Source organism: Epinephelus fuscoguttatus, linkage group LG24 (genome assembly GCF_011397635.1).
Source record: "Epinephelus fuscoguttatus linkage group LG24, E.fuscoguttatus.final_Chr_v1".
Lineage (NCBI taxonomy): Eukaryota > Metazoa > Chordata > Actinopteri > Perciformes > Serranidae > Epinephelus > Epinephelus fuscoguttatus.
In genome coordinates this window covers 15,569,821-15,583,865 of record NC_064775.1, presented here as the reverse complement: position 1 = coordinate 15,583,865, position 14,045 = coordinate 15,569,821, and the positions used below count along the sequence as shown (strand labels likewise).

Below are 14,045 nucleotides of genomic sequence, written 5' to 3'. Positions count from 1 at the left end.
TTTGCATTACATACACTGCTACATGTAGCTACATGCTAACTTGATGGGAATATCAGGGAAACATGTAATCTTGGTTGCCGGTGGAGCTAATTTCCCACCAGTTCCGGATCTTATTCCTGGTGGAACATGTCCGGATGTGTTTAAAAGCTTTTATTTTTTACAGATTTTTGGCAGTTTTCATGCTTTACTGAGGGACAGAGACAGTTGTGAAAGGGAGGAGTGAGCAAAGGACCTGTAGCAAAGGGCAATGGGCCGGACTCCTGACTTGGGTGCTGGGTAAGGAATTAGCCTTAATAATAAATAGGCTGTAGCTACCGGGGTGCCCTATATAGAAGCTTTTATTGGCAATTTTTCATTGTGAAAAGTGCTTCTACGCAACACTACAGTCATTCCCCAGCTGCAAGTACACTGCTACATGTAGCTACATGCTAACATCAAGGAAACATGTAATTTTGGTTGGCCGATATTGCTAATTTTCCCCCAGTTTCGGATCATGTTTTTGCTGGAACAGTTTCCAGGTGTCAAGATTTTGGTTTAAAATCTTTTAGTTGTGATTTTTCACAAGCTTAGCATTTCAGACAAAAGGTGAATACAGGTGTTCCAGCACAGACTGTATGAAATATAAAGCATTCTTTGACCATTAAAGCATGTAAACATGTTCTAGTAGAAACCCAAAATATAAGTATGAACCTGACAGTGAGCATAAAAGGTCCCCTTTAAATTCATTTGTATTTGTTTATTACACAGTGCTATATTAAGTAATAATATTTTGGCAATATTTATAATTACAGGGCATCAAGCAGTAGATTTAGACCAATTTGGTGCATTAAGGCAAATGTGACATATTCATGTGCACATGGTGTGGACTTTAATCCCCTTAAATTCTCTCTTCGAGGTGAGGAACTTGACACAGGATGGCGGTTTTGGTTCTTGGGCGCCATGGCAACCTTGTAACCATGATGACGGCGAGGGCTCCGTCAGCAGCTGTGTGTGCCGGTCGCGCTCGTGTGACGGACCTCTGGCCCGATGTGGCGGGGTCGAATGTAAAGGCCCAACTATCCAGGTGGCAAACTGTTCCAGGTACAGTCTCTTTATGCAAATATACAAACATAGGGGTAGTCATTAGGAAGCTGCTGATTTTATATCAGGGCAAAGCTGGAAATAGTTAAACCAATGCGACCTTACCGTTTGATCATTAAAGTACCTGCTAAGAGTTAATACTGGACGAATAAACATTTTAAAAGTGGGCAAGTTGGAATGACAGTAAAGCTAGTTGTGTAGTCTGTGAAGCTGAATTAGCTAATTGTGAAATATGTGGCTCATAATCTTGATAATGTTGAATTGTTGCTACATTTCCAAGCTAAAAATGTCCCCAAAATGTCCATTTCTATATATATGTATATTTGGGGGTTGAAGTATTCCTGAAACAATAGCTAACAACTGCTGGTGCTTGAAACAAGTTTAAAGAGAGTGGAGCTTTTGTGTGTCCTAAAAAACATGGATTTCCAATTCTGTCCCTCAGGAATGGTGGCTGGACTCCCTGGTCTTCATGGGGCCAGTGCAGCAGCAGCTGTGGTATCGGATTTGAGGTGAGGCAGCGGTCCTGCAACAACCCCTCTCCTCGCCACGGCGGTCGAATCTGTGTTGGCCAGGGTCGAGAGGAGAGGTGAGGAGGAATATGCTGACGTGATGTTTTCGCACTGGGAGGCAGAATGTACACAACGGAGTTAATATATCACCACTTTGTATAGGATTGATCTCTCTGTGTTTGCAGGCTGTGCAATGAGAAAAAACCGTGTCCCCTGCCCGTGTTGTGGACAGCGTGGGGCCCCTGGGCTCACTGCAGTGCTGAATGTGGAGGGGGCGTCCACTCCAGGACCAGAACCTGCGAGAATGGCAACAGCTGTCCTGGATGCTCCACGGTACTGTAGTGCTTGGAATCAAAGAAATGAGGTTAAGATGTTGAGAACCATGCTGAAAAGTGGTTCTTTTACACTGAATATTTCAGTATATTCTGCAAGATAAATATGGTTTAATTTTCTCCTCTGTGTCTGATTGATCACAAAAAACTACCGGCCTTTTCAAACTGGATACGTTTGTTAAAATACATGTTAAATTGAAGAGTCTTGCGATATTTATTATCGCAGTCCGCTTCTTATTTATGTTTCTCTGCAGAGAATAAATGATTTAGTTTTAATCGGTCCTTTAGGCTTTAGTTGCTACAGGACGGATAATTGGTTTATGAAATTAAAAGATTAATCCCCTTGGGGGCATGAATGTGCTCCGTAAATTGTAACCAGATGGATTATGGGATTTTTCTCCTCCCAGTTTTTATGACCAATTCTTTTGTGCCATGGCCTGGCCAACTGCCGTTTACACTGTCCCTCCAAGAATCCACTTCTTTCCTCTCATTAGCCCTGATCTATAGGTTGTAGTTGCTAGTGGCATGCTCCCTCACTGGCTTCCCACCCAAAAACATTGAGAGTTGTGTTTCTTGAACCCACGACAGAACTAGGAGAAGTCATTGTGCATCTGCAGCAAGATGCAGCCTTAAGTTTTGCTTCTTCACAGCCACCAGAAGAGTTTAAGAGGTTCTATTAAACACAGTAATTGGCTGCATAATGAAGTCCCTCCAGACAGAAATGCAATATTTGTGTTGTTTGGTGTTGTTTATTAAGGCAGCATTGTGTCTCTGCAAGCTGTTTACAGTGAATTACTGAAACAATGTGATCCTATGGCTTTGAGAGGTAAAGAAAACAAAGGGCAGCAGCAGCTCAGTTTATTCTACATTAATGGTGATAAGCGCCCTCCGTCCTGTTTGCAGGAGTATAAGGCCTGTAACCTGGAGGCCTGCCCTGAGGTGCGCCGCAACACCCCCTGGACTCCCTGGATGCCAGTCAATGTCAGTCAAGATGGGTCAAGGCAGGAGCAGAGATTCAGGTACACCTGCCGGGCACTGCTCCCCGACCCCCAGCAGCTCCAGCTGGGCAAGAAGAAGATGGAAACCCGGTTCTGCCCCAATGACGGGTCTGGAGCCTGCCAGACTGACTGTGAGTGTGAGCCTTGATTTTTGGATGAAAGCAGTCTAAAAACAAAATGAACCCTGGTTTAACTCTACAGACCAGTCTAATATACTGTATCTGTAAAACCTGCTGAACTCGAGCAGCATCTGATTGGGCTTTAAGGAGAGCTGCTGGTGGCTGAGCTCCCAGTTTGCCACAATAAACACAGCTGGTCTCATCAAAAGCAGGATGCAGCCAAACTGTTTTGTAGACATCAATCGGCAGATTGATTAAACATCATTGAGCCATTATGGGGACACACATGTCCATGGCTTTTCCTTCTTTGCTTTCACTGAATTTTTCAAACAAAACCAAGCGAAATAAAATCATATTTAGGTATTTACTCCAACATAGATGAAGCTGACAGGCTGATAGTGTCATTTTATTGTTTCATATTCTGTCACTGCTCTCGTCCTGAAATATTTCTGCTGTCCCCATTAAGAGCCTCAGGAAGCACTTCTTATTCATATGTAAATAATTTCTGATTGTGGATGCCTGTGTGTGGCGGGTGTAACGGAAAACGAGTTCATTTTCCAACGTGGCCCAGATTACACCTCACTAATTAATGTTTCATAACAGGCTGTCTGTCTGCAGAGTTTGGCAATGAAAAGATAAAATCCTGCGCTTTATGTTTGAGCTCATTGAAAATTTAGAAGTTTAGATTTTCTGAACGATTCACTCATTCAGCAGGGCAGATCAAAAGATGCTGGAATCAACATTCAGTCATTTCTTTTGAATCAAAGTCATGTCAGTCATGTTTTCTCTTCCTTAGCGCTGCATGTGAAAGGGATTTTTAAAAATCAGTTTTTATGGTGCATTTTAAAGGCATCTGGATATTAATAAAGCAAATGACAGGTGTTTTCTGTGTATCTCCAGCTCTGGTTGAAGACTTGGTGAAGACTAGTGGGCGAACTCTGTCCCAGCCCCAAGGTGTGCGCTGGGGATTGTGGGAAACCTGGTCCAGCTGTTCTCAGCAGTGTTCCAGAGGCTTCCGAACCCGCAAACGTAGCTGCTCGACCGCAGAGGGCAGGACCAACCCCAGCGCCTGCGTAGGATCCCCAGTCGAGTATCAGGACTGCAACACTAAACCGTGCCCAGGTGACAGGAAGTTTCAGTCTGTCAGTGTAGTTCTGACTATAAACAATACATAAATAAAGCTAATTATGTGTTCCAGTGAGTGGAGCCTGGTCCTGCTGGTCCTCCTGGTCACAGTGCTCGGCCAGCTGCGGGGGCGGACACTACCAGCGGACTCGGACGTGCAGCAACCCACCACCCGCCAGCGGAGGAGACATCTGTATAGGCCTGCACACTGAGGAGGCGCTGTGTAATACACATGCCTGCGAAGGTAAATCAGCAAGTTCATCAGGTTTTCATGTAAAACTAGCTGGCTTCTAATCACAAAATGTGGCTGAAAAAAAAGCTTTTGATTTAAATAACGTGAATCATTGCATTATGTGTAAAAGGGATAGTTTGGATTTTTTGAAGTGGGGCTGTATGAGGTACTTATCCATCGTCAGTGTATTTCCTACAGTAGATGGTGGTCGGCATGTCCCTTGTGTGCAGAAGCAGGCGGGAGTATTGCAACAGAAGCTAAGCAGTAAACTACTGTGGACAGGGCAGCACGTTCTGGCTCCGTCCCGGGGCCTCCTACCAGTTGGACGTGCCAGGAAAACCTCTAATGGGAGGCACCCAGGAGGCATCATAATCAGATACCCAAACCACCTCAAGTGGCGCCTTTCGACATGAAGGAGCAGCGGCTTTACTCTGAGCTACCTCTGGGTGTCGAAGCTCTTCCCTCTATCTCTAAGGCTTAGCCCAGCCACCCTACAAAGGAAACTCATTTCAGCCGCTTGTATCCGCGACGTCACTCTTTTGGTCACTACCCAAAGTTCATGACCGTAGGTGAGGGTTGGGACGTAGATGGACCAGTAAATCCAAAGCTTTTATTCATATTCTTATACAAACTCCAGACAATGCCCGCAGAATCAGGTCCAGACATTATCTGGAGTTTCTGTTTTACACATAAACCAGGAGATTGTTTGTGTCAAAAGTGTTCTCCCCTACTGGAAGTACTCGATGTGGTTTTGGTGAGGGTTGGTGCATGGGTAGATCTTGCACGAAGCAGGACATGATGCGGATACACCATGGTCACATAGCCGGCTCATGATTTGGTCACGAACAACAGAGTCTCTTGCCAGTCTTTTAATTTGTCTGACGATTTCAGCTTCGGCAGAAGTTCCCAAATCTCTCCGGTCAGACATTTTCGTTGCTGTCTTTGTGTAAGTAACTCTTCTTCTTCACCCTCAGATGTTTGTTTTCTTCCAGTTTTGCGCAGGCCGCATGATAGAAATCTCCATCTCCTGTAGGTGATACACTGACTCTGGATAAGTACCTCATTCAACCCCACCTCAAAAAATCTGAACTATCCCTTTAATCTCTGCTCTGGTGCTTTTCTTTGTCATGTACTTTGTAAGTTTGTTTCCAAAAGTGCTTTCAAGTTTATTGTCATTTATCATAATTGTAACACCATAAATACACTCCAGAGATTCACCCTGTCTCTCCAGATTAAATAATGGTGTTTGTATGGGTACTGGTGGGAAATCTCCCCTACACAGCAAATGGTGAATCAATATTTGTGTTGAGGTTGTTGGAGCCCATCCCAGCATGCACTGGATGAAAGTCAGAAAATAAACAGGAAAAAAGACAGCTTATAAAGTAGCCTGAATTTTTTTTTATTCACCCCGATATGGAGGCATGCAACTTGTGTGCACCTTCATTTTTCTGTGGTCTGGAAAGCAGATTGGTGTCATCAACTACTCATCTATTCTAAGGTTTTGTTCAATAAACAAAGGAACACAAGGAGGCTCAACTGTGACTGGTGGTTGACTGATGATGACCACTGCGCCCTGGCCAACATTACTCAACCCGCAGTCCTGCACACTTGGTGATCCTGACATGAATAATATTATGTTATTGAAGTTTAAAAAAAAAAACAAAACACCTTCTGCTTTTCCTGAGCCCTGTCATAGATAGCGGGTTTGGTTACATAATTTAATTACATTCTTAAATCCCTTGTTTTTTAATCCTGGGGACTTTCTTTTGAAGTGGAGAGATATTTCATAATTGTTTGATAGTGACATGCTGATGCTGCTTTTATACTACAGGAAATAAAACAGGGAGATAGAGACACAGGAGCAGGTCCCAAAACATCTGCGTCCTGCATGTTATATTTAAGAGTATGTCAACTTTTCTACCTCAGCCAGCAATTTATAGTGTTTCTATTAAGGCTTTGTCTGGCAAATTCAACATAACGGGGAAAAGTGATCAACAAATGGTCGTTAGAGGAGTGAGGTATTAAAAACAGGCTGGACACTAATTTATTGACATTAAATTAGAAGAAAAATTAGAATTTTTGCCCAAAATAAATCCTGGATTTACTGCAAAGCAACAGCCAACAACATAATGCAATGTGCAAATCCACTCTTCATCAGATTGGGGTGAATGGACAGAGTGGGGGGACTGTGATGAAGACGGTCGGCAGCATCGCACTCGTCGCTGCAGCGAGGACCAGCAGGCTGAGGCCAGCCTCTGCCAGGGTAACATCACCCAGTCCCGGCCCTGCCAGCCTCACGAGGTGCCAGGTAAGCACATGCTTTTGTTAATAAATTGCTGGGACAAATTTGCTGCATATAGTAAATTGCTGCGGACTGTTGCTGATATAAGCCGGAAAAATCCGGTTATACAAAAGTTTAATCAGACACAGTAAATGCTGACTTGTTCACTCTGTGTCGAAATTAAAAAGATGAATTAATGGAGATGTCAGCATTCTGCCTACCTCGAGAACAGTGAAGCCTTTGAGAGAAATTAACAGGTCTTTTTGTTGTTTGATCTCTCGGAGCTGTAATGATTTTACTTCACTACATTGATGTTTTTTTCCGTCTCTCTGTTTTCATTCCTTTCTGTCTCCTCTCAGTTATTTTACCCGGACAGGAGGACCAGAGCTGTGGAAGTGAGTGAAAACAAGTGATGTCTCTATTCAATCTCCTAGAGTTATTATTCTTTGTTCCCAGCTCACACACACACCTCCTCAATTCTCCACTTAAATTCTGTCGGGTTTTATGCCTTCACTGTCCTCCTGCATCCACAGTAAATCAATGTCACTTTGATTTAATTGCAGTTTCTGAGCATGTAGCAGCACCAAGTTACTGTTGCAAAGTTATTGGCTTTCCTCATCACCTGATGCGTCCCACACAGCTGGTAGAATATTGACTTTTGTTTGTGGCTTTTTCCCCAACACGACATGGGACCGGGCAAAGTGTGGGATTAGTATTGGTCTTTTGATAAAGTTAGATAGCAGCCAGATGGTGACATCAAGTCAAATTATGATGGTGGTTTCTCCTGTCCTGCATCACTGGCAGCAGGGCCTCAGGATGCCAATAACTGTCAGACGTCTGTCCAGCAGTTTGTCCTTCTCTGACTTTAGTTCAAGGCAAGACATCTCATGTTTTACTGGCCGGACCGCAGTGATTCTTGGTGTGGTGAAGCATGGCTCCCCAAAGATGGTTCCTCATAATAACTTTGACCCCCTGTTCCCTGAAAGTTTGTCTGGAGTCACCATCTGACAAAAGCTTCCCTGTTTAGAAACCTCTGAAAGCTATGAGATTAGTAAGACACAGGGTTCCCACAGTCATGGAAAACCTAGATAAGTCATGGAATTTTTGGCAATCACATTTTCCAGGCCTGGAAAAGTCATGGAGTTAGTAAAAATCATTGATAGTTTTTGAAAAGTCATGGAATTACTATTAATACTATTTATTGTCACATATGTTTCTTCATTTTCACCCTGCGTCCCCTGTCCCCCTCTTCATGTATGCCAGCTAGTTGACATTATGTTTGAATAGAATTTGAATCTGATATGTTTGAAAAATACCCAGCAAGCGGGGCAAGGGAAAAAAAAGTGTTCTTGATAAATCATGGAAAAATTTTGAAAATTTGTCCATAAACATGAAAATGTGTGAGAACCCTGAAGACATCTGCTGTGGATATTCATGGTCCCCAGAGGATGAATCACAGTGACTACATGTCATGCACATGAATATTCCACAATTATTGCAAATATGACATAATACAAATTTGATACATAATGTAAACAGCACACTGTAAAAAGGTTGCTGTACATTTACAGTAACTCACTGGCAGCTGGATGCAAGTAAGTTACTCTAAAAGTTTTTCATAGTATTATTACTGTAATTTAATTTTCAGTGTCATTACTGTATTTTCATTTACAGCACTTTAACTGTTTTTTAACTTCAGTATTATCACTGTTTTTTGTTATTTACAGTTAGTTTCATTATCTTTTAACAAATTTACAGTACATGATTGAAATTACAGTTTCTACTGAGAAATGACAATATGTTAGTGTAAAAAAAAATGTCCAATTGCAGTACTTTTTGAATATACCCGTGCACAGTGGGTTTTTTTGTGGGCAGGCATACTATTGTAAATTGATTTAGGGTAGACAAGAATTACAATTGTGACCAAGTATTTCCCCACAATGCTTTGCTATTTACAGTAACATACTGTATGTACCGTTCACAGTATCTTATTGTAATATTACAATAAAATACTGTTCAGATTACAAAATTTGGTTACAGTGCATATTTAGTTTAGATACTGCAAAGTAGGCCTTTTTCTGAAAGTAGCATTTTCTGATTAAGAACATGTGGGATATCATGCTATTATTCGGGTTTTAGGAGCATTCTTTGGACACGTATACAGTGCATTTGGAATATGCATCTCAGTTGGATTTCTTGCAGTTCGTTAGACAGCGTATCTTGCCTGTTTATAGTCAGCTCTGTTTGTTGTCATGGATACGTTATGCACAAACCAAGGCTGTGGTCGAGATGCATGCCTAAAAGAAAAGTCCACATTTCTGGTCTGAGGAGAAACACACCTTCTGAAAAACTTGGATACAAAAAGAATTTTGGAAATGCGGAAATATTGCAACTCCGACCTTTTCAAGAACATGGTTGAGGTAATGAAAGAGGGAGGCTGTGTTTACTCGCTCCACAATTTCCGCTTCCAATGTACACAAGAAGTATAAAAATTTGAATAGACGATTGGTGTTTGTCTTAAACTCTCTCTTTGTCTTCTTTCCCTCCAACCCCCCTGTTTTGTTCCCAGCCTTTACTTTGTTCCAGTTAGTAGCTGTGGGCTCAGCCAGTTTCTTCGCAGCAGCATTACTGTCAGCACTGGCCTACACCTATTGCCACCAGCTGAACCGACCATCAGCAGAGTCTGCGGTCATCCACCCCAGCACACCCAACCACCTCACCTACAACAAGCAGGGCAACGCCACGCCAAAGAATGAGAAGTACATCCCCATGGAGTTTAAGGTGGGCTGGTTCAATTGTGTCATGACTCTCCTGTCACATTCATTAGACCGTTACGGAAGAATCCATTTTGGAAAGGTGATTTTTTTTTTGTGCCTTTATCTAAGGACCCAAACTGTCTTCATGTCTCCACACTACAGACTCTAAACAAGAACAATCTCCACGTGAACGACGAGACGTGCAACCACTTCCCCTCCCCGCTGCCCTCCAGCAACATGTTCACCACCACCTACTACCCACCCAGCCTGAGCAAGTACGACTTCCATCCAGACTCCCCCTGCAGGACCTACATGCACAGCTGAGAGGAGGCCAGGCTCTGAAAACAAACCAGCCCTCTTCACTCACCCAAACACCACCCTGAAGTGTTTACACATTCAAAGAATACACCAAGATTTTTGATCCTGTTACTCCAGAAGTAATCACTGAAATTGCTCTCATGTTCCTCACAAATTTTTGGTTCTGTTAATGAGATCTTAAAGTCTTGCTTCACCCAAATTACTCTTATTTTTTGTGGTATCTTGCCATGCAGATGGTTTTGGTTTGATTTGCCCAGGTGCTACGGTACCAGAATTTCGTTTCTTGCACCGACATCAACTAAAAATTACATTTTAAAACAATTCATCATCTTTTCCAGAAACATTGTTTTCTTTCCATCATGCACAGTTGCTACATTACATGCAGTTTTCGTTTGTGAGTAACGACAGCAGAGAAGTTTAAAGCGGGAATGCAGGACTATTACATATAAATAATGTCTGTTTCACACACAGTGCTCATCAAGCCTATGCCGTCTGATAAAGCTCTCTGTATTATTCACTATAGCAGAGCTGTGGTGTCTGTGGCAACTTTGCCACACTGGCACACTGGGAGTAATGTGTTTCATACCAGCAGGCGGCGGTAGTCTGTATTTGTGATTAAAAAAAGGGAAACCAGAGGACCGACGGGACAGATTAAAGATGCTAATTAGCCAGCTAGCACATTAACAACACAACACATTGTTAAAAGAACAAATGATATTTACTGTGCACTCGCAAACATAAATACAAACAAATACATAGCCTACTGGCTAAAAAAAAAATATCTTACCTGATATAAAAAGTTTGTGTTAATCTCACACCCTCTTGACTGAGGCTGTCTGTTTGCTGTCCTCACTTCTGTTCCGCAGGACACAACAAAATAACTAGGGCAACAGACGCTCACTGTTGCGCTGACATTGACCAACGGCCAGCCATCAGCGTGGTGTTTCAGGGCCCTCAAAAATACCAAGTTTAGTACCCAACCGGGAGGGGGAGAGTCCATAGCGACAGAGCAGCAGCTAGGATTGTGACAGAAAATCCTAAGAAGTGCCCAGGAAAAGTTTCTGGAGTGGGTGCTCCCATTAAAAAAAAACCTTGATGTTCAGAGAATGGACTAAAGTTAAAAAAAAAAGAAAGAAAGTGATCGCGGGAGCTCATCTGCAGGCAAACGTCATAAGCGCGTCGATAGTGTTTGTGTAATTACTGTTACTTCCGGAGGGGGGAGACAAAAATTAGACTTGGGCACACACCGAAACACTCTTGAATTTATCATTGCATTAAATCTTATCCAGTAGCATTAATGTGACTTTGGGTGTCATTTTAGTTGTTTAGTAACCAGGAGCTGAGTTTAGTCAGGTCAACCACTGTCCTTGTTTCAAATTTCAGGATGCATCTGCGTGTAAGCCACAACCAACACAGAAGGTATGCAGCAGCCTTTACCTCCCCATGTTTTCATCTGTTCTCTAAATGAAACCAGCACCTACAGTTCAGGTGCCCCCCTCTCCTTCTTACGTCACCCACCCTGAGGTGCTCTGTTTGTGCTCAGGGCAGTTTGAGAGCAGGGTAGGACTCAGAGCTCCAGGTCTTCTGGTAGACTTCCTGGACAATGTGCGTACCTGGATTTCCACTGGACTGAGAAGAGACTCATCTGCTGGTTGTTATTTGGGGGATTTTCCTTTTCCTCATTTTCAGCAGGTGTGTTCGGAGGACTCAGTGACACTGTAAGATATTGTAGCTTGGACACTTAAGTGTGGGTTTGCCTCAGTAAAGACAGTGATGTGAATGAAGTGAAGAAACGAACAGAGACTTACAGACTTCTGAATTATTTGCTTTAATTTTCCTGTTTAGCAGAAACCACAACAACACTGAAGAGGACATTTCGGACACACCTCACTACGTACTGTACTGTGTTAAAAAAATGAACATCTGTTGACTTCTCTGACAGCAGATTATATGAGTTATTTTAGGTGTATTCACAGATGTCACTGTTTGTATTTGTATCTGTATCTGCTGAGAAAAAATGATTTAATTTTACGAACATGTGGGTTATTTTTTTTGTCAGTCACACATATTTTCTGGATGTTAATGCACTGAAGGAATACTTCACCAACAGAATGGCTGTTTGTTAATCAATTACTCGACACGAGTTACATTGAATTTGTGAAGATTTGTTTCTCGTGTGGCACCACGTTGACAGGAGAATCCAAAAAGGCGAACATTCTTCATTACTCAAAGTGAACAGGGACAACAATTAGTGAAAATTAGCATGTGTTTGGGAAGTACTGAGTATACAACTGGATAAATGAGGCTTGGATTATACTGTTAGAGTTGTGTGACAGTTTGTAAACTGATGTTTTTAATATAGTTTTGCTGTTAAACGTGGACCCCAATGACTTCATGAAGAATGTTTGTCTTTTTTTTGGATTCTTCATTCACCATGAAGACATGCAAGAAAAACAAGGTTTTCTGGAAGAATTTTAGGTAACACGCCATGAGTAATTGATACACAAACGATCACTTTGCGGGTGAAGTATCCCTTTAAGGTTATTGTTCAAAGATCACCAAATATAATGCAGCTGTACCTGTATTTTACAGCGCCTCTCACCAGAGCATGAACACACCATAAATCAGCCACAAACTTTTCAACTGCAGTGCCACGCATCACGAAGGTAACTCAACCATGTGTATAACTGTGATGGATTTACTTGCTCAAGCAGGTCTCAAGTCTCTATATTTTGTTTTATAGTGTACTGAAATGAATGGGAAACAATGGCTGCTCAAAGGCAGGGAAAACAAGGCAGGAAAAGCTTTTGTATGTAGAAAATGTTCTGCATTAATGTAATAAGTTATAACTGAGGTTTTATTAGATGAAAATATGGCAAACACTTGTTGACTTGTTAATTGTTGACAATTAAGAAAAGCATGGAGGACTATAACTGTTTTTTTTTTTTTTTTTTTACATTTCTGAATACAACTACTAATGTGTAAAATTTTGCAAGAACAAAAACACAACAAATGTGACCTTTTGCATTCTTCTGTATCTGCATGGATTTCCTCCAGGTGCTTCAGTTTTCTCCCACAGTCCAGAGACATGCAGGTTCAGTGAACTAGCCACACTAAATTGCCCATAGATTTGAAAGTGAGTGTGAATGGCTGCCTGTCTATATGTGTTGTGTATGAGGTGACATTACTGGTGCTTGTATAAATATGTTTTTCATATTTCTGTCGTTTATGGAGGCATTATGCGTGCAAGTATTTTACATGCCCCCTGCAATTCAAATTTTAGGATCACCTTCTTTTAGGGGTCAATAATTTCAGAATAATTTCAAAAAAATATCCTGTAGTTTGGTACAAGTTATAGGGGAATGTCCTTGATTAAAACATTTTCCATTTTCCAAAATGACATAGTTCTTTACAGGATACGTCTTGGATATTATTCTGAAATTACATATTCAAGGAAATAAAATAGTTTCACAAGCTCATTGAGATACCTCCAAAATAGTGGGCTATTAAAACAGGACAGTATTGCTAATATTTAAGTTACTCCGTGCTGTAAAATGTATATTGCATATCTTCTCTTTCTAAATTGTAAATACCAAGAAATGAATCCAGGTGTTTTTCACCATCTGCAGTGTTATGTAGCATGAAACAAACAGCCCTGATAATATGTGTTCACGTTTGGGTGCTCGACTGCATGCACTGACACTCTTATGCGAATACACAGTACATGTTTATGTAAAGTGTACACATGTGTGCGTATGTGTTTGGCCCAGACAATGAAATATTAATTTTTAAAGGGGCACCCTCAGCCTGTGCTGTGGCAAAAAAAGGTTGTGTTTTGTATTTAAATATCTTCAAACGGGCCCCTAAATGGATTTGTTTTGCTCCCAAGAGACACTTCTGCTGTTATAATATGATGTGAATTTGACTAAACACTGCCTTTTGGACACTGTGAACTTTTGGTACTCTATATTTTTGTATAATGTACACTGTAAAAAAAAAAACAAAAGATGAATAAATCAATTCTTTGTGTCAATATTTTGATTATCCATGCTATAAACTTAATGAAAAAAATTACAAATGCCCTTTCTTTCCACTAAAATTAGCAAGTATATGCAGGTTTTTTAAATTATCAGTGTTTAGGATGTAGGGGGATATACTGGCAGAAAAGCAATATGATATAATAAGCATGTTTTTTTCATGTTTCCAATATCTTCAAATGAACTGTTTATTTCTATGTAGGGAGCACGTCTTTGTCGACTGCCATGTTTTTCAGCAGCCCCGAACAGACAAACCAA

At 41.4% G+C, this 14,045-nt stretch overlaps 1 protein-coding gene across 3 annotated transcripts in view; it reads left to right on the top strand.

Moving 5' to 3' along the window:
- LOC125885210 (semaphorin-5B-like) overlaps nucleotides 1-13,792 on the top strand; it is a 50,210-nt gene extending 36,418 nt beyond the window's left edge. For all 3 annotated transcript variants that reach the window (XM_049570750.1, XM_049570752.1, XM_049570753.1), the window contains 10 exons: nucleotides 896-1,080; nucleotides 1,523-1,666; nucleotides 1,775-1,922; nucleotides 2,825-3,050; nucleotides 3,939-4,160; nucleotides 4,237-4,407; nucleotides 6,554-6,703; nucleotides 7,036-7,071; nucleotides 9,246-9,457; nucleotides 9,595-13,792. In XM_049570750.1, the coding sequence (XP_049426707.1) occupies nucleotides 896-1,080; nucleotides 1,523-1,666; nucleotides 1,775-1,922; nucleotides 2,825-3,050; nucleotides 3,939-4,160; nucleotides 4,237-4,407; nucleotides 6,554-6,703; nucleotides 7,036-7,071; nucleotides 9,246-9,457; nucleotides 9,595-9,756 (1,656 nt within the window). In that variant the 3' untranslated portion in view covers nucleotides 9,757-13,792. The remainder of the gene's footprint in view (nucleotides 1-895; nucleotides 1,081-1,522; nucleotides 1,667-1,774; nucleotides 1,923-2,824; nucleotides 3,051-3,938; nucleotides 4,161-4,236; nucleotides 4,408-6,553; nucleotides 6,704-7,035; nucleotides 7,072-9,245; nucleotides 9,458-9,594) is intronic.
- Nucleotides 13,793-14,045: the final 253 nt, after the last annotated feature.